General features: G+C 39.1%; 1 protein-coding gene across 1 annotated transcript; it reads left to right on the top strand.

Moving 5' to 3' along the window:
* The first annotated feature begins 883 nt into the window (after window positions 1–883).
* Window positions 884–19,575, top strand: LOC136850968 (golgin subfamily A member 6-like protein 26). Its single transcript, XM_067124947.1, has 8 exons — window positions 884–1,004; window positions 3,594–3,761; window positions 7,071–7,100; window positions 7,616–8,001; window positions 8,282–8,331; window positions 9,517–9,772; window positions 18,620–19,270; window positions 19,357–19,575. Exons 1-8 carry the CDS (start codon window positions 884–886, stop codon window positions 19,573–19,575), a joined length of 1,881 nt encoding a protein of 626 aa, XP_066981048.1.
* The last annotated feature ends 3,461 nt before the right edge of the window (window positions 19,576–23,036 follow it).

Here is a 23,036-nt window from a genome sequence, read left to right as displayed (position 1 = left end):
GAGTATCTGAAATTATAGAAAATCGAGTGGTTGATGGGGGGCTTTTATTTTTATCTGTTATTTTGTCCACTTCTCAGTCACACTACTTAACTTTATTAATTTCAAGTATATCATTCGTATTTAAAGAAAAAATAATATAAATAGTATGTGATAAAATATATAAGTAATGTTTTTGTCTATTCTTGTCATTATGATCTCGCCTCTCGAGATCGACAGGTTCTTTAAAAAAACAAGCAATTTGGCTGAAATGGCTGACGAGAGGTGACAAACAAAGAAGGGAGGAGCTGAACAAAACAAAAAAAAATTACCTTAATATTAATTTATTTACAGTAAGTTATATACATATTTACAGTCGAGTCAGGTTCAATTTAAAAGTAGCATTACTAACAAAAGAATTAATTACTTAACAGCAGCAAAATACAATACAAGTAATTTTAACTTCAAATTAATAAACACTTGAGCAGCAAAATTAATTAATACACAGGCAGCATAATAATAAACCTTAAATAAATCAATAAACACTTGAGCAGCAAAATAAAATAACACAGGCAGCATAATACATAAAAAACAACAATAAATACACAAGCAGCATAATATGAAATACAAAAACAGTATAATAAATAATACATAAGCAGCATGCTACTAGTTACATTACAGCCAGAGTTACATAAACATCCTCAGACGAACTCAATAGAGCCGTCGAAACAGCCCCAAGCTGCTTTACAGGAACACTGCAGGACAACTCCGACAGAGTCGAAACAACAACCATCTCGATCTCAAGCACAGTCCTGACGTCCTCCTCCAGTACCGATGACCACGACAGAGCCGACACGGCAACCATCTCGTCCTCCAAGAAATGTACTGATGTCCTCCTCCAATTACGATGACCATGACAGAGCCGACACGGCAACCATCTCTTCCTCCAAGAAACGTACTGACGTCCTCCTCCAATTATGACAACAATGACAGAGCTGACACGGCAACCATCTCGTCGTCCAAGAAACGTACTGACATCCTCCTCCAATTACGACGACCATGACAGAGCCGACACAGCAACCATCTCGTCCTCAAGAAACTCTCCACTGCTCTGCTGCCAGGACCTGACTCGCAGGTATGGATACCTGCTGCTGCTACCCCAACTGACTCGCTGCTACATTGTACCCGATTCATTGCTGCTATGAACTGACTTGTTGCTGTTATGAACCTGACTTGTTGTTGTTACGAACCTGACTAACAAAGTCTGATGCCATTCAACAGACGTCAACTCGCCAGTAAGAAAAACCAACAAAAACAAAGGAGGCAACAACCCACTAAGGGAACAATCAGCAAACGATTGTTCCTAACACCTCCCCACCTAACAGAAAAAAAAAATACAACATTTTTTTTTTTTTTTTACAAACAAAAAACTCTCCCCTGATGCTGCCACACCCCTGCCAGCCAAAACAGAGCCAATCCTGGCAAGGTCGCCAATATTATGATCTCACCTCTCGAGATCGACAGGTTCTTTAAAAAAAAACAAGCAATTGGGCTGAAATGACTGACGAGAGGTGACAAACAAAGGAGGGAGGAGTTGAACAAAACCAAAAAAAAAAAATACCTTAATATTAATTTATTTACAGTAAGTTATATACATATTTACAGTCGAGTCAGGTTCAATTTAAAATTAGCATTACTAACAAAAGAATTAATTACTTAACAACAGCAAAATACAATACAAGTAATTTTAACTTCAAATTAATAAACACTTGAGCAGCAAAATTAATTAATACACAGGCAGCATAATAATAAACCTGAAATAAATCAATAAACACTTGAGCAGCAAAATAAAATAACACAGGCAGCATAATGCATCAAAAAAAACAATAAATACACAAGCAGCATAATATGAAATACAAAAGCAGTATGATAAATAATACATAAGCAGCATGCTACTAGTTACATTACAGCCTGAGTTACTTAAACATCCTCAGACGAACTCAATAGAGCCGTCGAAACAGCCCCAAGCTGCTTTACAGGAACACTGCAGGACAACTCCGACAGAGTTGAAACGACAACCATCTCGTCCTCAAGCACAGTGCTGATGTCCTCCTCCAGTACCGACGACCACGACAGAGCCGACACGGCAACCATCTTGTCCTCCAAGAAACATACTGATGTCCTCCTCCAATTATGATGACAATGACAGAGCCGACATGGCAACCATCTCGTCCTCCAAGAGACGTACTGACGTCCTCCTCCAATTATGATGACAGTGACAGAGCTGACACAGCAACTATCTCGTTCTCCAAGAAACGTACTGACGTCCTCCTCCAATTACGACGGCCATGACAGAGCCGATACGGCAACCAGCTCGTCCTCAAGAAACTCTCCGCTGCTCTGCTGCCAGGTACGGATACCTGCTGCTGCTACCCCAACTGACTCGCTGCTACCTTGGACCCGATTCGTTACTGCTACGAACTTGACTTGTTGCTGTTACGAACCTGACTAATGAAGTCTGACGCCATTCAACAGACGTCAATTCACTGGTAAGAAAAACCAACAAAAACAAAGGAGGCAACAACCCACTAAGGGAACAATCGGCAAACAATTGTTCCTAACACTTGTTATAACTTACTTAAAGTTAATACTGGTGAGGAGTGGCCAGTTTACACTGTACTCTATCAGTAAATTACTGTGTAATATTATAAATGACTGTGTAATATTATTATATTTAGACTGAAGTAATTACTTAGTAATTTATAAGAAGTTACTGCAGTAAATGAGTAGAAATGAGAGAGAGAAATGAACAAAGCATCTTACACATTATAATGTAATTTGTCATTTTTATTAGATAATTAACCTTTTAAATATAAGCTTCTATCCTCATGTCTTTTTTTTAGATTTATATTTTCTCTGTTTCAAAATGTGGCTCACTTTTCCCTCAAAGCCTCATCTCGTGGGAAACTGTGAAAAACAGTTCCATCTTTGTTTTCGTAATTGGATGTGCAGCCACTAACAGCACAATTGTTAGGCATGTTTGATTGCCGCAGTCAGAGTTCTGCACACAACACTGGCTCGTTGCTGACTGACTTAGTTCTGTGTAATGGACCCAGTGTTTTGCAGGCTAGATGACGTCGTTGTGTGGCTCGTGCTACTTTTTCGCAGTAAGTGAACAGACTTATCTTTTATTAGATAGACTTTGGTTTACTGGGAAGTATGATTGATAATGAAACATGCCGAACTGGATGCTGTGCCCATTTACGTTAGTGAATTCGTACATATTGGTGAACTGATTGTTCTGAAAAATTCTACAGTAATAGTGTTCTTGACTATTGTATTGAATATTTTAGGCTATTCAAATGTTTTATATATTAATAATAACCATGAAATAGGGGAATTTTGGGGCGAATTTGTTTCTAAAATTCAATACTAGTATCAATTCTGACTAGTTATAGCATAATTATAGCATGAATATGTAGTAATGATCACCACATATGCACAACAATATTTTTTTTATTATGATAATTATTTTTATTTATATTGTAACCATTATGACTTCAATAACTTAATTATTGTGATTATTTGCTTGCTCAAAACCTTCCATGGTGAGACAGGTGTTAGGGGTTTTTTCCCAAGTGACCCCAGTCGTAGTGAATTTGGGGACATTGATGTCGATGACGACGACAATGACCCAGACTACCAACAGCACATCGAAGCAGCTAGAGGCGAAGAGGCTGTTGAAGAGGAGAACCTCTTGTCACCTCCACGAAAGAAACAGAAAGGTAATTATATACTTTTTTTTCATTTGTGGCACTTATGCTAATGTTCCTTTTCTCTTTTATTCAAATGGAATATTTACTTTTCTTCAATATATATACATATGTGTGTGTGTATATATATATATATATATATATATATATATATATATATATATATATATATATATATATATATATATATATATATATATATATATATATATATATATATATATATGTGTGTGTGTGTGTGTGTGTGTGTATGTGTGTGTGTGTGTGTATATGTATGTATAAGGCTGGACTTGGGTTTTCACCTTCCCTCAACTGTTGTTTTGTGCTAATAGATACATCGCCCATATAAGAATGTTTCTATTTTCATGCTTGTTGGTGATGGTCTGGCCGCTTGCCGCCCGCTGCCGATTCCACCCACAAGTGACGTGGAGTCTTTGTATGTTGCCTCCAGTTTCAGTGTAAAACGGTCATGCTTTAGAGGATGTTTTAGCCCCTTTTTCTTCTGAAGGCAGATTGCCCAGATTTATGTCTGTGACACTCTTGGCACCCCCGTCTGCTTGTTTGGAGACGACTACTGGTGGTACAAACTACTTTGCCACCCTATGAGCCATGTGCTGTGTCGGCAACAACATTTAGTGACTCTGGTCGTAGGTGGCACCCCCACCCTTATGCCAAGCATTACTCTTGTGCCCTGCCGAGTGTCCTGTATGGTGTTGCTACACCCTTCGTCTGCCCTCGTCTTCAGCCTGCTAACATCCTGGGATTGTTACAGGGCCTCCTAGCGCCGAAGAAAAGCGTAAGATCCACTTGATTGTGTTTAGAAACTTTTCTTATCTTATTCTGTTTTGGATGCTTTGTGTACACTGTATTAAGCATGGACTGGATTCGAGGACAACGTTCCACTGTAGCACTCATTTGCTTATTTTGTGAAGGGACGATTTATTGACAGAATAATTTCTCTCTCTCTCTCTCTCTCTCTCTCTCTCTCTCTCTCTCTCTCTCTCTCTCTCTCTCTCTCTCTCTCTCTCTGCTTTTGTAATTGTATTTTGTTAATAGTTTAATTAGGCTTAAGGATATTTTCTACTCTGTTTCTCATTCTACCATGTGTTAACATAATTTACACCCAGGTGCAATTGTTGTTTTTCTACCTTCTACTTATTCCTGTCCCTTTATCTTGAATAAAAGTTAGCTAGGCGGATGTGGTTGTGTTTGTGCAATGTTTTGCAAGTGTGTCTTTTCCTCCCTCGTTCCAGTTTTCAGGGGGAGTCTCTTTGTAGTTTCAGTTGAGCTATTGTAATAAATGTGTTTGTTAATTCGCCTAGCGAGTTCTTGACCCCCTCCTTTTTGAGATTTTTGCCCTGAATTGTTTATTATCTGGCAGTGTTCTAAAGAGTATCATACTGGTACAAGCTAATAAGACACACTCGCAAAACATTACACAAACACAACCGCCATGAACCTGGCTAACTTTTATTTAAGATAAACGGACAGGAATAAGTAGAAGGTAGAAAAACAACAATTGCACTTGGGCGTAAATTACACTAACACGCGATACAAGGAGAAACAGAATAGAAAATATTCTTAAGCCTAATTAAACTATTAACAAAATACAATTACAACAACATACTTTAAACCTATATTAATCCATAACTGGAGATATATATATGCACAAATACACAAATTATTCTATAAATAAATCTTCCCTTCACAAAATAAACAACTGAGTGCTAAAGTGGAGCGTCGTCTTCGAGTCCAGTCCACACTTAATACGGAGTACACAGAGTGTCCGAAAGAGAAAAAGTAAGAAAGTTTCTAAACACAAATCAAGTGGATCTTATGCTTTTCTTCAGCGCTTGGAGGCCCTGTAACGATCCCAGTGCTTACACGTTCTCAAATGAACGAAACAAGACACCTGGAATTATATTATCACTCCCTGGTACATGCTCTATTTGTAAGTCAAATTCCTGTAATGAAAGACTCCACCTTAAAATCCTCATATTTTTATCTTCCAATCATCATACTGGCATGAGCTAATAATCAGGAAAAAAGAATTGAATGTACTGAGAACTTTATGAGGCCTGTGGTTTCTTACAATATATATATATATATATATATATATATATATATATATATATATATATATATATATATATATATATATATATATATATATATATATATATATATATATATTTATATATTTTTTTTTTTTTTTTTTTTTCTAGAAGTGCTTCCTATTGTTTGCTCAGCTTTGTAAGTCTCCCAAGAATTTGGCTTAAAATATCTTTTCTGCTTAACCCTGAACCGGAAATGTCCCTCATGTAGATAAGAGGTCAAGCGCTCGAAACTCAGCCGTGTGTGTATTCATACACGAGTATACTTGTATGTATGTATGCTGTATGCATACTCTATGTATCATGTATTCTGGAAGGGCTTCTGTTGGAGTTAAAAGTCCAGTGCTGTTCCAAAGACACTCAGTCTGCCATAGGGGTCCCTGAGATAAGCATCTCTCTCTCCCTCTCTCTCTCTCTCAATAATCCCATTATAAATATAAGGGAAACTGAAGGGTTACTGTTTGTAAAAGCTCTGTTAAACTCACCCCAGGAGTGTATTAATTTTGTAGAAGGTGATCAGTAATATTGTTTTATGCAAGTGTTGTGGAGATATATAATGATGTAATAATTACAAAAGGTAATGTGGTGATTACTGAGTTTTGTAATGGTAAGAGTTAAAGTGATATTCTTGGTAAAAGAGAATTATTATTTTGAATAAGTCTTAGTGCCTTGACAGTGTTGTCTATAAGAAAGTCTTAGAAAGACGTAAGTTTAACTTTTTCTTTTTAAAGGGAAATATTCTTGTGAAAGATTAATACAGTCTTTAGGCACACTTTTGGTGATTGGTATATTTCCATTTTTGCATATCGCATTTTTATATGTCTGTGCTATCACATTATTATAATTTTATTATTACGTGTTTTGCTGGTGATTTCTTCACATTTTGTTAGTGCCCACCTGTTATTGAGATTTTGGAGAATGTTTATGTGGATTCCAGTCAGTAACATTTTGGTGACTGTTTGCATTGGTTAGTCAGGTATATACTTGGCACTTGAGTGATAGTTAATAGTTTGATTCTTACCTAACCAGATTGAATAAATTAGAGTTTTGTGAATTAAACTTGATTAAGAATTACTTAAATCTTACTCTGTTGTCAATTAATGGTAAATCTTTTGAGATTGTGAACTTTACATATAACTTTTGAACTTAGAAATAAACCTGTTTGTTTAAAGTTTTTTAAAACATAGCATTTCATTTTTACCACCAGTAATTAGTGACATTAATGAATGTGTACAAGGTAAGTGATGTATCTGTTTGTTCACCAGAGACTTATCTGGGTAAACAGAACCAGAGAGACAGTTACAGTGTTTGGTGAAGTGATACCCATTTTCCACTTGTCTGGGTATAACTTAATAATTGTTGCCTCATCCATAACTTGATAAAGTTAAATTGATTTTCTCAAGTGATAAGTAAGTTTTATGGGACCATTGTACCTTTAGAGATTCAGTCGCACTCTTTGTTATAAGGTTTCAAGTATCTGGTCGATAAGAAGTAACCTTCTGGTATTATTATTTGTGTAATAACCATGTGCTTGATCACTTTGTGACAAAAGATTTGGTGCCCAGACCCGGGAAATTAAATTAATAGGTGCCCATCGTCTAGGGAGAACTAAACAGAATATCACTCTGGTTTATGATTTATACTGGTGGTGTTAGGAATATATTTTTGGTAGGAGAATAACCATATAATTGTTCTGAAGTGAATTGTAAACCCTTCTTGTTGAGTAAACTAGAAAAATGGCTCGGTTTGAAGTTCAGGAATTTCTGGCAGCTCCAACCATCAGAAAGTTATCTAAATCTCACCTGACTAAGGGACAGCGGACTCTCTTAGCAGTAACATATGGGGGTAATGTTACTTTTGATATGAGTGAGGCACAAGTTAAGTGTGTCGCAATCAAAGCATTAATAAGCTCTGGTAAAGTGGATGGAGAGTTAGGGGAGGCATATGAATTGTTGAAGGTAACTGAGATAGAATTTACAAATAAGGCAAGGCAAGAGAACGAGAACAGTGATGTACAGGCAGAATTTAGGAGTTTAGACTCAGAAGAATTTTGGGGAAGACTGAAGGTGTTAGAGTCAGAAGAAAACTTACTTAGACTGCAGATACAGGCTGATAAAGAAAAAGAAGAAAGAGATAAAGTAAGAGAAGAAAGAGAAAAAGAAAAAGAAGAAAGAGATATAGCAAGAGAAGAAAGAGACAGAGTAAGGAGGAAAGAAGAAGAAGAAAGAGAAAAGGCAAAACAGGAAAGGGAGTTGGAGTTAAACAGAACTCGATCCTTACTGCCTGTAAACCCATATAACTATATCCAAGGTAGCACAGACCATGTGTTTGATGTAGTGAGAGTACAGAAGTTAATTCCAAAATTTACAGAAAAAGCTCCAGATTAGTTTTTTGATCACTTTGAAAAAGTGGCTTCAGGTATGGGATGGCCAGAGGATATATGGTCATGTTACAGAGTTTTCTCATTGGTAAAGGAAGAAGTGCCTACTTAGCCTTATCAGCTGATCAGTGTAAAGAGTACCAGGTACTCAAACACAATGTGCTACAGGTTTACCAGATGACCCCTGAATATTACAATGAAAGATTTAGATCTTTGAAGAAGGATGACAAGATGACTTTCTTGGATTATGCCTATAAAGTCAGGAGATGTTTTAAACGATGGCTGGAAGCGGCTAAAGTTAAGTCTATGGACGAACTTGAAGAATTAGTGGTCTTAGAGCAATATCTAAGAAGAATTCCTGAACATATAGGAGCTTATTTGAGAGAGAGAGAGAGGTGAAGAAACTTGATAAAGCTGCTACTCTGAGTGAGGATTACAATATAATTTTCAGCAAAAAGAGTTATAATGGCAGGTACCAGAACCAACAGTTCACAGATTATAGGTCTCAGTTGAATTTTAAGAACAGTGCTGTGAGAAACCCCTCTAATAATTATACCAGTGCCAAACCAGGATATGCCCCACAGCAGTGGAATGGTAAACCCGCCCCTTCTAGTCTATTCTCAAGACAAGTGCAGAAAATTAATGTTGTTTGCCACAAGTGTGGAAGAGTAGGACATTATAGTCGAGACTGTTATAAAGTGTATCAGCGGACTAAGCCAGTTGGACAGGTGACAAGAGCTAACCAGGTGAAGCCAACTACAAGGAACAATGTGGGACAAAATGAAATCAGACAAGCAGAGTGCTTAGCAACCAGTGGAAATACAAATTCCAGTATTGAGTGGCTGAACAGTGAGGAGGCTTTTAATCCATATATCTATGAAGGTATGCTGACAAACCCCTCTTTGAGTGTACAGGTACCAGTGAAGATATTACGTAATACAGGAAGTAATCACAGTGTGGTAATTCGAGGTGCTCACCCACAGTTGGAGAAGAATCTCACTGGAGATTCAGTTATTTTAAAAGGTATAGGAGGAGAGGAAGTAACTCCTATATGCCGCTTGCATTTGTCATGTGAATTAGTGACAGGAAATATTGATTTTGCAGTAAAGGACTCACTAGCTGTTGAAAGCTTGCATGTTTTACTGGGTATTGAAGTTGGTGGTGTTCCCTCTGTTCCTTGTCCTGTAGTGACAGACAAACCATTAAGGATTAGTCCTACAACAGAATTAGAGAAGAAAAACCCTCACCTATTTCCAAATTGTGTAACTACCAGGAGCATGACGAGAACTGAGCACAAAAGTGAAAAAACTGAAAATTTCCCTGCACCAGAAGGATCTTTGAGCCTAGAAGAGCTGTTCCAGGTAAGTGAAGTTTCCCCTAATGTCAGTACTGAAGAGATTCTTGCAGAAGAAGAAAATCCTATTGTTGGTAAAGAGACTCTGAGTGTTCAAAATGTTCCTCAAGACAGTAGTGAAATTACTGAAGCAAAGTTAACAGATATTGAGAGTTCAACCCTTGAAGTTGGTCAAGTGACTAGAGAAAAATTAGTGGAATTACAGAAGAGGGATACAACGTTGGCTGAACTGTTCTTCAGAGTTGTTGAACCAGAAGAAATGCAACAAAATTCTACCTGTTATTATCTAATGGATGGATTTCTAATGAGGAAGCATCGACCTGTAGATATACCAGGAAATGCTGAATGGGGTGAATATCATCAAATTTTAATTCCATATCCATTAAGGAAGCAAGTGGTAGCAGTAGCGCACGAAGCTGGACATATGGGAATCAGGAAGACTGTTGAGAAGGTTATGAAGTATTTCTTTTGGCCTGGACTACACAAGGATGTCTACAAATTTTGCAGGGAGTGTCATACATGCCAAATAGCTGGAAAACCAAATGAAACTATTCAAGAAGCACCCCTAGAACCTTTAGAAGTTAGAGGAGAACCTTTTAGCAAGGTGATAATAGATGTGGTTGGCCTGCTTCCGAAAACGAAGAAAGGACATGAATATCTGTTGATGTTAATGTGTCCCATAACAAGGTATCCAGAGGTGATTCCTATAAGAAGTATAAGTGCAAAGGAAATAGCTGAGAAGTTGGTGGAATTTTCCTCCAAGTTTGGAATTCCAGAAATTGTACAGGGCGATAGAGGAACGAACTTTACCTCCAAATGATTCCAAGATGTGCTGAATTTGCTAGGAGTGAAACAACAGTTATGTACCACTTATCACCCAGAGACTCAAGGAGCTTTAGAAAGGTTCTACCAAACTTTGAAAAGTATGTTAACCAAATACTGTAATAAGTCAGGAAGAGAATGGGGTGTTGATTTACCCTTAATGTTATTTGAGGTAAGAAATGGTTATCAAGAAAGTATGGGATGTTCGCCAAATGAAATTAATGATTTTCGGTTGAGACGTGAGAGGTCCGTTGAAAATCCTTGCAGAGAACTGGGAAGAAAATCAGGAGGAAGTCCAAGGAGAATATGTGAAGAACTTGAGGAAAAGATTAGAAGAAATTAGAAAATTCTCTATAGAAAATTTGAAGACAAGCCAAGAGAAAATGAAAAGAAAATATGATGCTAGGACTAAGTTAAGAAGCTTTAATGTTGGACAGCAAGTTCTAGTGTTCTTACCAGTGAAAAGGTTTCCCCTTACAAATAAATTTCAAGGTCCTTATAGGATAACAAAAAAGTTAAGTGATCGAACTTATGTGATTGAAACACCGGGGAGAAGGAAACGATGGAGGAAAATACATGTAAATCTATTGAAACCCTACTTTTCAGAAACTACAACTGAGGTTATGTCTATAGCCCAGACAACTTCATATACAGAGGAAGATGATGGTTACGAGTTGGGAGCTGAAAATAAGATGAACAATTCATCAACATTAGAAAATTTAGAAAGCAAACTAAAACATCTAAGTGTTGAACAAAGCAAAGAATTAACTGACATGATCCAAAATTTCCTTGAAATTTTTACAGAAATACCTAAGTGTACTGACTTGACAAGGCATGAGATTAAGATCAGAAAAGATGCTAAACCATTCAAACAAAGAGCTTATCGTGTATCACCCTTTCATTGAGATGTTTTGAAAAAGGAAGTTCAATATTTGTTGCTGCACGGACTGGCAGAGCCCAGTTCAAGTCATTACAGTTCTCCTTGTGTGTTAGTAAAGAATCCAGATGGCTTGTTTAGGATGTGTATTGATTATAGGAAATTGAATTCCATCAGTGTAGCTGATAATTATCCCTTACCTCTTATTGATCAATTACTTGATAATATGTGGCGAAGCTAAGTTTGTTTTTAAAGTGGTGAAGGAGTTACAAAGATTTGTGAATGTGTTTGAGATTAAGATCAGAAAAGATGCTAAACCATTCAAGCAAAGAGCTTATTGTGTATCACCCTTTCATCGAGATGTTTTGAAAAAGGAAGTTCAATATTTGTTGCAGCACGGACTGGCAGAGCCCAGTTCAAGTCATTACAGTTCTCCTTGTGTGTTAGTAAAGAAACCAGATGGCTTGTTTAGGATGTGTATTGATTATAGGAAATTGAATTCCATCAGTGTAGCTGATAATTATCCCTTACCTCTTATTGATCAATTACTTAATAATATGTGTCGAAGCTAAGTTTGTTTTTAAAGTGGTGAAGGAGTTACAAAGATTTGTGAATGTGTTTGAGATTAAGATCAGAAAAGATGCTAAACCATTCAAGCAAAGAGCTTATTGTGTATCACCCTTTCATCGAGATGTTTTGAAAAAGGAAGTTCAATATTTGTTGCAGCACGGACTGGCAGAGCCCAGTTCAAGTCATTACAGTTCTCCTTGTGTGTTAGTAAATAAACCAGATGGCTTGTTTAGGATGTGTATTGATTATAGGAAATTGAATTCCATCAGTGTAGCTGATAATTATCCCTTACCTCTTATTGATCAATTACTTGATAATATTTGGCGAAGCTAAGTTTGTTTTTAAAGTGGTGAAGAAGTTACAAAGATTTGTGAATGTGTTTGAGATTAAGATCAGAAAAGATGCTAAACCATTCAAGCAAAGAGCTTATTGTGTATCACCCTTTCATCGAGATGTTTTGAAAAAGGAAGTTCATTATTTGTTGCAGCACGGACTGGCAGAGCCCAGTTCAAGTCATTACAGTTCTCCTTGTGTGTTAGTAAAGAAACCAGATGGCTCGTTTAGGATGTGTATTGATTATAGGAAATTGAATTCCATCAGTGTAGCTGATAATTATCCCTTACCTCTTATTGATCAATTACTTGATAATATTTGGCGAAGCTAAGTTTGTTTTTAAAGTGGTGAAGGAGTTACAAAGATTTGTGAATGTGTTTAGAGTTTATTGCCTATTTTGTGCAAGTTTTTCAGCCATAATAATTTCCCTGATTGTTTGTATAATCTTGTTGTGTAAGGAGAGAGAACATTTTTGGAGAGAGCAGCGTAATTGTAGATTATTTACCCCTCTCCAAATCCACCGATTCGAACCCGGGATAACTAATCTTTTTTGGGGAGGAATATTATAAGGTGTTATAATATATATAACCATTTTATAAGTGTTTATATGTCTCTGTGAAAATTTTGATGTTTTGCATGCAGATTCGTCATTCATTGTGAAGATGTGATTTTAAAATGTCTTTTTCTTGCAGATAAATTGTATATCATGTAACCTTACAATACTTTGGTATATTTTTTCCCTTTGTTTAGTATTTGGAACTGTGTTATGAACGACGGATTCTTATCAGGTCACTACATCCTATTTGCAGTTGCCAGTAACTCGCACTGAGGAAAAAGAACCCCCTCTTGTATTATCATGATGAGCTGTCACCCAATCGGCGAGTTCTCTATTATATATTTGTTCTGTATGCTTAACCCATGGTTATTAACTATCTGTGCTTATTCTTTTCGTAATCTGAGAAAGAGAGAATGAGCAACAGTAAGATAAGTGGAGTTGACGAGCTCCCAACCAGCCAATTTTCGGTCTAAAAGCGATTCCTATTTTTTGCTCAGCTTTGTAAGTCTCCCAAGAATTTGGTTTAACATATCTTTTTCTGCTTAACCCTGAACAGGAAATGTCCATCATGTAGATAAGAGGTCAGGCCCTCAAGACTCAGCTGTGTGTGTATTCATACACGTGTATACTTGTATGTATGTATGTATGTATGAAGTATGCATACTTTTTGTATCATGTATTCTGGAAGGCCTTCTGTTGGAGTTAAAAGTGCAGTGCTGTTCCAAAGACACTCAGTCTGCCATAGGGGTCCCTGAGATAATCATTCTCTCTCTCTCTCTCTCTCTCTCTCTCTCTCTCTCTCTCTCTCTCTCTCTCTCTCTCTCTCTCTCTCTCTCTCAATAATCCCATTATAAATATAAGGGAAACTGAAGGGATACTGTTTGTAAAAGCTCTGTTAAACTCACCTCAGGAGTGTGTTAATTTTGTAGAAGGTGATCAGGAATATTGTTTTGTGCAAGTGTTGTTTAGTTGTATAATGGTGTAATAATTACAAAAGGTAATGTGGTGATTACTGTGTTTTGTAATGGTAAGAGTTAAAGTGATATTCTTGGTAAAAGAGAATTATTATTTTGAATATGTGTTAGTGCCTTGACAGTGTTGTCTATAAGAAAGTCTTAGAAAGACGTGAGTTTAATTTTTTTTCTTTTTAAAGGGAAACATTCTTGTGAAAGATTGATATAGTCTTTAGGCACATTTTTGGTGATTGGTATATTTCCATTTTTGCATATCACATTCTTATGTCTGTGCTATCACATTATTATAATTTCATTATTACTGTGTTTTGCTGGTGATTTCTTCACATTTTGTTAGTGCCCACCTGTTATTGAGATTTTGGAGAATGTTTATGTGGATTCCAGTCAGTAATATTTTGGTGACTGTTTGCATTGGTTAGTCAGGTATATACTTGGCACTTGCAAGTGATAGTTAATAGTGTGATTCTTACCTAACCAAATTAAATAAATTAGAGTTTTGTGAATTAAACTTGATTAAGAAATACTTAAATCTTACTCTGTTGTCAATTAATGGTAAATCTTTTGAGATTGTGAACTTTACATATAATTTTTGAATTTAGAAATAAACCTGTTTGTTTAATTTTTTTTTAAAACATAGCATTTCATTTTTACCACCAGGAATTATTGACATTAATGAATGTATACAAGGTAAGTGATGTATCTGTTTGTTCACCTAAGACTTATCTAGGTAAAATAGAACCAGAGAGACAGTTACAGTGTTTGGTGAAGTGATGCCCATTTTCCACTAGTCTGGGTATAACTTAATAATTTTTGCCTCATCCATAACTTGATAAAGTTAAATTGATTTTCTCAAGTGATAAGTAACTTTTATGGGATCATTGTACCTTTAGAGATTAAGTCGCACTCTTTGTTATGAGGTTTCAAGTATCTGGTCGATGTGAAGTAACCTTTTGGTGTTATTATTTGTGTATATATATAGTATGTATAGTATATACACTATATACTAATATATATATATATATATATATATATATATATATATATATATATATATATATATATATATATATATATATATATATATATATATATATATATATATATACATATATACATATATACATATAGTATATAGTATATATATATATATATATATATATATATATATATATATATATATATATATATATATATATATATATATATATATATATATATATATACACTATATATATACACACATATAAATATATATCGTCAAGGATTTACATCCCCCTTCAGAAAGGTAGGAACTAAATTATTCAAGGAATAAAACCACCTTTCAGTTTAATTGTAGGCTGAGAAATCGGTGAAAATCTCAGGTTAGCGCCCATTTTTTGAACTAAGAAATAGTCCACTACGTTCTATTCTCCTGGCTAGAAATGCCCGGGCCTGCTAAGCAATAGCTCCCCCTCCTTCAGCCCCCCTACTACAAGAATACATCTAGATTCCCACCTTCTGTGGGGTAGTGTTTTCGAGTTCACATTAGAGAGGTTATAGGTATTAGGGGCTCAAGCCACGCGAAAGGGAAGCTATGATCTTAAGCTTTAATCTCATAGTTTGTAAGACCATTTTCCCTTGAATTCCTGACTGGCGGCAGACTATTCTTTCATAGACACCTGGATGTACGCAAAACAGCCGTTCGGCATCGGTTTGGAAACAGAGAGGAGAGACTTCCCAGTTGTATTCCGAGACAGACGTCTGTTCCCTGTTCTCTGGGAGCTGGCCAGCGACGACTCGAATGGCCACTGACAGTGTATTCAGAGCTCAAATATGCGTCTAAGGTAAAACCTGAGAGCTAGTCTGTGCCAGTAACCACTGTTCCCCTTTCAGTCGATTTAATCCTTTCTTAGTGCATCTCCAAGATTTTCCCATTTTCAGTTCTACTCTCGTGTTCCCTTTGTGTAAGCCGCGCCATCCCCCTTTGTCCTTTAAAGTGCATTTGCTCAGTAGCCTCATAACCTGCAATTAAATCCTTCCTTTAAAGTGTTAAATTGGGCTAACTAAGATTTAGAAGGTAAGATTGTTCATTGTGCTTTATTTAGTAACAAGGGAGATTTCATTTGTCACCACGTGTTTGTACTAATTCTGGAATTACTTTCCAGGAGACTGCATATCCTGCCAAGTTTGCAAATCTATGCCAAGATACCCTTTACTGACTGCCATCCAAATTTCACAACCATTCCTCATTGTAGCCTGATTGCAAGAATCCGTTGCCCACACAGAAATCATCCTGATGAACTAATTTCCATTATCCTGGAATTTACCCCTTTCATTGTATTGCTGCCTGTGAATTGATACATTTTGTGCCTATCAGAGTTACTTGCTTTAACGTGAATTGCTGCATCTGTGGCCCCTCATACTTGCATTGCATGTCTTTAAATTACTGCATTTATAATTTATCATATGTGGTTTATGTGTCTGTAAATTGTCACATTTTGGTCTCACATACTTGCCCGTTTTCTGTAAGAAAAAAAAAAAACTTTAAACGTAAAAGAATTCTAATTCCAAATCAGCGACCTTAAGTGTCTGGGTAAATCAATGAAAACATTAAGGTAAGTTCCAATAACATTCCTTTTGTTTATAATCGGGGACCCCTATGGAACAGCATAAAATAGCGTGGCTAAAGGCTAAGAAATAGGAAGAGATGAACCAGGAATAAATTATTAATTTAAATTAAACAATTCCATTATTCACAAGGCATAGAAGCGACTGGAGCAAAGAGTATTAAGATAAAAGGTTGTTATCATTATGTTGTAACATTAAGGATACCGTGGGGATAAATAGGAAAATTATATTAATTTTTTTTTTACGAAAAACGCAACAAGTTTTGTTAGAACTTCTTAGTAAAACAAGAGAAAGCATATAGGTTCTTAAATTAGCGAAGCAGAGCGGCAGACGCGAATCTTTCGTCCGCAAAATTTCTGAGTGTAGAAGTAGAGTGCTGTGTTGCCAGATGAGTGAGCATAGGAGTTAGGAAGTGTTACTAGGAAATTACTGCATGTGTTAGTGAGAACGAGTAGCTAGGAGTTTATTCAGGAATAGTTACGGCCGAGGAAATGTACAATTTCTTGGTCAGTGATAAATTTTGGGATAACTAAGTAGCTAAAACGTGTAGCGATTTCTGGCATCCTGACACTGGGCGAGTGCGTTGCTGTGTTCAAGTTGGCCCATATGCGAAACATTTCCAGTGCAGTAACAACAACGGCATTCCAAGATAGTTAATTAACAACCTTCCCAGCATACATTCAGTAAAGTAAAGATATTGCTGATGTTCGCAGTTAAGTAATTCATTTTGCATTCAAAACCCGCACTTTGCCAAGAAAGTAGTGTCTTTTTTTCCTGTTCCCTCCAATTCCGCTTCCCAGTCTCTGTCACATGACAAAGCACGCGAGCGAACGATCAGCTGTTTCTCACACAAGCGACTCGATCCCACATCCTTTGTTTACTGAACGAACTTTCATCACTTTTGGCTGAACGTAAGCCCTCACGAAAGACTCGAATATCCCTGGACCCAGTTGCAACTTTGTTTACCCTGGTCATGGCGTGAATGCATTAGTAACCTTATGTAAATTACCACAAATTCATTTTGTAAAAGAAACGTAACTTAACATAATTGTGCAAACGTAATTAATTTATCCTAAAACAAAAGTAGAGTAATGATAACCTCTAACGTATAAGCATCCCATTACACTTTCTCAGAGAGAGATTGACACAACTTTATCCACGAGTTTGAAAAAACAACCCACGAATCATAAAAGCTAAATACAAAGAATTTTCTTTAGTTTAACCCACATTTGATCTTTTAAGATTCAAACTCATTATTCATTTATCATATACACAGTGCGCAAAATTTATAAGCACTCGTGTTCGGTGAATAATCTTGCACACCTGCTTTCCTTTTTGTGCTTTATCCCAGATAAATTCTCGTACGCCATAGAGCGCACGGACATCTATTTAATTACACGTTATTCAACTGTCGTACACAAGTTGGGTATATCTCATTCTAGACTTGCTTATGCTGCAAGCAACAATTTGCCTATTTAGTGTACTCCCCCATATCCTCCCTTTCCTCATGTCAGGGAGCAATCTCTAGTTCTTAAAACTCATCACTCATGTCACTAATCTGCAGCACTGCCAAGCAACCCAATCACTGAAGCACTTATTTTTCTTTTTTCCTTTCCTTTCTCACTGACAGTCTGCCAAAGTCTCTCCTTTCCCTCTTACTCCTTACTTACCTCATGCCTCAGGCAGAGTAGGCTACCCTTCCCTTCAGTGCCGTTTCATGCACTGACACTCTGCATTGCTCCACGGAGCGCACCAGCACCATAGTACCAACAAACCCAACCAAAGTAATTACTCAAACCCATTGCACCTGTACCAAAGAGACAGAGTGCCACAAACCCAGTGCCTCCGCCCATAAGGAGCGTTCCATTAACAATGCATCCACCCATAAGGACCAGAGAGCCTTCAGGATCACTTCATAAACCTGGTGTTTCTGCCCATAAGGCCTAAGCCTGCCTTCAGAAACGCTCCCTCAGTGTGACCTTCGCACAGGACACTCTATCCCACAGTGCCACCTTATTACAAGGGTGCCACTATCACTGAAGTGCCAGAAAATCACAGGACACTTCCAGCAATCAACACAAACCATTCCTCAAAGAACGCTCAGTCAACCCACTTAGCTGCCCTTTCCCACCAGCAACATGGCAACCGAGGAGTACAAAGCCTTCATGGATTTAGGGAAGGAGGCCGGGCTCCAAGGAGCCGCTCTCACCAAATGGATCAAGGAGCAGATAGCCAAACAAAGGCAGTACGAAGAATAAAAAAAGGTTGTGAGAAGCTGTGTAGAGGAGAGAAGAAGCTGAAAGAGAAGAGAGAAGAAGACAGGAAGAAGCCGAGCAGAGTAGAGAAGAAGCCAGAAGAGAAGAAAGAAGAAGACAGGAAGAAGCCGAGCAGAGGAAAGAAGAAGCCGAAAGAGAAGAGAGAAGACAGGAAGAAGCCGAGCAGAGGAGAGAAGAAGCAGAAAGAGAAGAGAGAAGAAGGCAAGAGGAAGCCAAAAGAGAAGAGAGGAGAAGACAGCATGAACTAGCCCTCAAAGAAAGTGAGCAAGCACTCAAGGTGAGCGAGTTGGAGCTCTTAGACAAGGAGCTCGAGTTGGAGAGAGCCAAGAAGGAAAGCGCAGAAGCTCTAGCAGCCCAACAAGCCTCTAGCTCCACACCATCTGCCCTAAATACCTTCCTATCAACAGTCAATAGCCTAGTCAGCAAATGGACTGAAGATGAGTGGGAACAATGGCTTGAAGAGATTGAGTTCCTCTTTGAGACCTATGTTGTTGGCCCGGCTGAGAGGACCTTATTGCTCACCAAGCACCTGGACGGGAAGGCTAAGGCCCCCACTGAACATTGGACAGGGATCAACGAGGAGACATGGCTGCCGTCTGTGAGGCCATCACCAGGGTGTATGAAATTACTCCTGAGAGGTGGAGACAACAGTTCCGAGGTATGGTCAAGGATGTTGGCTGGTCCTGGACAGAATGGGCCTGTCAAGAGACTCAGACTGGAACTCACTGGTTTGAATCCTTGCAGTGCAACACCTTCAAGGACGTGCTCAACAGGACCATGCTGGAGGACCTCTTCCAGTGTGTGCCCGGGCTCCTGGCTGTGTATCATAGTGACAAGCAGCCAGCCACTCTCAAGGAAGCCTGCCGCTTGGCTGATGCCTGGGAGACTTACAACCATCCAGAAGCAGAGTGCCACTACAGGGAACATAACCAACGGGCAAACCCATCGGCAGCCTGCCAATAACCGCCACTCTCCCTCTCCTTCTAACTCCACACCACCTTCCTAGCACACCGTCACTGCCGGGAGGTCATCCTATCCCAGGGGACCCTGCCGAGACTGTGGAGCTTCAGGGCACTCTTCTTTCGGGTATCCTGGCTGCCCAAAACATGTGGTCACTCCCAGGCACATCAAGCTGATCAGTGCCACAGCCTCCTTGGCTGAGTCGCCGGAGAGAACTCACCCTGAGAGGGTCTGGACACAATCCATCTCAGTGGCTTCTCTGGATGGTTCTAGCCCACCAGTGCACCTGCCAACTACTGCCGACACTAGCTCGGATATTAGCCTGATCGATCGGGCCCAAGTGCCAGCCAGTCCCAAGGTAAATGAGCAAACCTGGTGGACAGTGATCTGGGTTGACGAACAATCCTTGATCGTCCCCACAGTCGAACTCAGGGTGATCACCCCTTGGAGCAACAAAATTCACCGCCTTGGCGTTGTCAAGCGTATTCGGCACAGAGTGGAGTCCTTGCTTGAACGAGACATCCTCAGGGGATGTCCCACCCACACGCCACTCTGTTGCCTGACTGCTTCTGCCGATGAATCCTCATTAACCTCTTCTGATTGGGACACAGCCTCTGTGACAGCCGTGCCACCGTCAGCCAAACCTTCCATTTGCCCAAGAGCGACATTAAGCAACCCACATCCAACCGCTTCCAGGCCAAATCTGCGGAATGCACCACCAGACAGCCCCCACAAAACTCCTCCATTACCACTAAGGGACCCTACCAAGTACTGCTGCAGGATGTGCAACCTGAGAGGCCACTCAGAAAGATGGTCCAAGTGCCCCAGCAAGCTAGCTGCAGCGGCCACCATTTCCACAGATCCAAGAAGCCTTGCCTCCTCATCCAGACAGGAATCTCTGTCCCAAATCACTCCAGGGACACCGAGGGGTCTTGCTCCCCCTGGTCCACCTTCAGCTTTGTCTGACACCAGTTCACTGCCAGTGCCACTTGCAAGCCCTGGTTAGTGTCAAGCTCCACCTATCTCGGCTGGAATCTCAATGTCAACCTTACTCCCTGTGCCTGGCCCTGAGTTAGTGCCAATACTGGATTCAGAACCTGACCCAGATCCACCAAACCTCACAACCATGATCATCGCCCAATGTGAGCCTCTTTACCCTGACATTTCTTCTTCCCACACTCTTCCACCTGCCGAGGATGACCCTCTGGCTCCTGGACACTACCTCTTTTCTGGTCGACCAGGAGCTGTCTGGCCAGGATGCAGATGCTGGTTCTATTCCCACAATGGTTGTCGCAGCAGCCGAAGTAGGATCCCAGCCCATAGCTACTGAGGCTGCCCCTGATCTTGCTCCTGATGGCATTCCTGGCCTTTCTTCAGAGTCGGTACCCTCCTCGCCCCTAGGAATGGCCTAGCCAGACCTTGGAGGCCCCCAAAGAAGAAGAAAGGGCGGAAGAAATCCACTTAACAAATCAGAGCCATAAGCTCTTCCTAGCACTTATGCCCAGTTGGTACAGTGCCGCTTCCATCTTAGGGTGATCCTGGCCCTTGCCCTGCCCTGTGTGACCTCTGACCCAGTAACATTAACAACTAATACCTTAGGCATTTGTAATTTACTAATCTTTTGTAACTAACCTCCTTCAAACCCATTCCAGACTCAAACTGATACCTTACTTAATTGTATTCAGGTTATTCGGATTTAAATTTGCTGGGTGTGTTAATCATAAAGCGTTGTGCCGATCATAATTCATTGCGTGCCATTAGTCAGTGCCAACTCGTTCAGTGCCAGATTCGTAGGAGATAGGTTAGGTTAGGGATTTACTATGTGCATTTGCCTAGGAGTAGATTTCTCCTGTCGTTAGGGACAGTAGTCGAAGTGTGTATACCCTTGGATAGGTTAGGCCTGTTCAAAGTTAGCCACCCAAGTTCCCTCTTAGCAGTTAGGGTAGGCCCATTTAGCCATTGCAGTGCAAAAGCACAATTTATGTAGGGTCACTAGCTGCCCAGTCTTAACTCTGGGGAATTACTATTTAGCCGAGACCTTCATGCCCGAAATGGGGGACCTGTCAAGGATTTACATTCCTCCCTCATCAGACAGCTAGGAACTGAATTAATTTAGGAATAAACCACCTTTCTGTTTAATTGTAGGCTGAGAAATCGGCGAAAATCTCAGGTTAGCGACCATTTTTTTAACTAAGAAGGAGTCCCCACATTTTATTCTCCTGGCCAGAAATGCCCAGGTCTGCTAAAAAATAGCTCACCCTCCATCAACCCCCTACTGCAAGAACAAACCTAGATTTCCCCCTTCTTTGAGATTATAGGTATTTTCAAGGGTTGAAAGGGAAGCTTAGATCTTAAGCTTTAATCTCATAGTCTGTAAGACCATTTCCCCTTGAATTCCTGACTGGCAGCAGACTATTCTTTCAGAGACACCTGGATGAACGCAAAACAGCCACCTCACGTCAGTGTGGAAACAGAAAGGAGAGACTTCCCAGCTGTATTCTGAGACAGACGTCTGTTCCCTGTTCTCTGGGAGCTGGTCAGCAACAACTCGAATGGCCACTGGCACTGTATTCAGAGCTCAAATATACATCTAAGGTAAAGCCTGAGAGTTAGTCTGCGCCAGTAACCACTGTCCCACTTTCAGTCTATTTAATCCTTTCTTAGTGAGTCTCCAAGACTTTCCCAATTTCATTTCTACTCAGGCATTCCCTTTCTGTAAACCATGCCATCCACATTCATCCTTTAAAGCGCATTTGCTCAGTAGCCTCATAACCTGCGATTAAGTCCTCCCTTTAAAGTGTTAAATTGGGCTAACTAAGATTTAGAAGGTAAGATTGTTCATTGTAATTTAGTAACAAGGAGATTTCATTTGTCACCACGTGTTTGTACTAACTCTGGAATTCCTTTCCAGGAGACTGCATTCCTGCCCAGTTTGCAAATTCTATGCCAAGATACCCTTTACTGACTCCCATCCAAATTTCACGACCATTCCTCATTGTAGCCTGATTGCAAGAACAATGATTGCCCACACAGAAATCATCTTGATGAACTAATTTCCATTATCCTGAATTTACCCCTTTCATTGTATTGCTGCCTGTGAATTGATGCATTTTGCCTATCAGAGTTTTGCTTTTAATGTGAATTGCTGCATCTGTGGCCCTCATACTTGCATTGCATGTCTTTAAATTCGTGAACAGTGACTCAACATCTAGACTGGACATATAAGTCTGAGTCCTGTGAAAGTATTCTACTTTAAATTCTCCAGAATTCTTTAAAGTATATTGGTTACGAGTCAAGGAAACCCAACAACGGTACTAAGAATTTTGCAAGTTTTATAGTTGGGAGAGTTAAAAGATGCCAGGATGGGGCGAAGGGGGATACCTTGTTTATGGATTTTTGGCAACCCATATAAGATTCCGAATGAAGAGCCACTGGAGAATAAATCCTTTTAGGTGCGTTCACTA

This window comes from Macrobrachium rosenbergii, chromosome 23, assembly GCF_040412425.1.
Source record: "Macrobrachium rosenbergii isolate ZJJX-2024 chromosome 23, ASM4041242v1, whole genome shotgun sequence".
Classification (NCBI taxonomy): Eukaryota; Metazoa; Arthropoda; class Malacostraca; order Decapoda; family Palaemonidae; genus Macrobrachium; species Macrobrachium rosenbergii.
The sequence above is the reverse complement of the archived record's forward strand: the minus strand, read 5'-3'. Positions and strand labels throughout refer to the sequence as shown.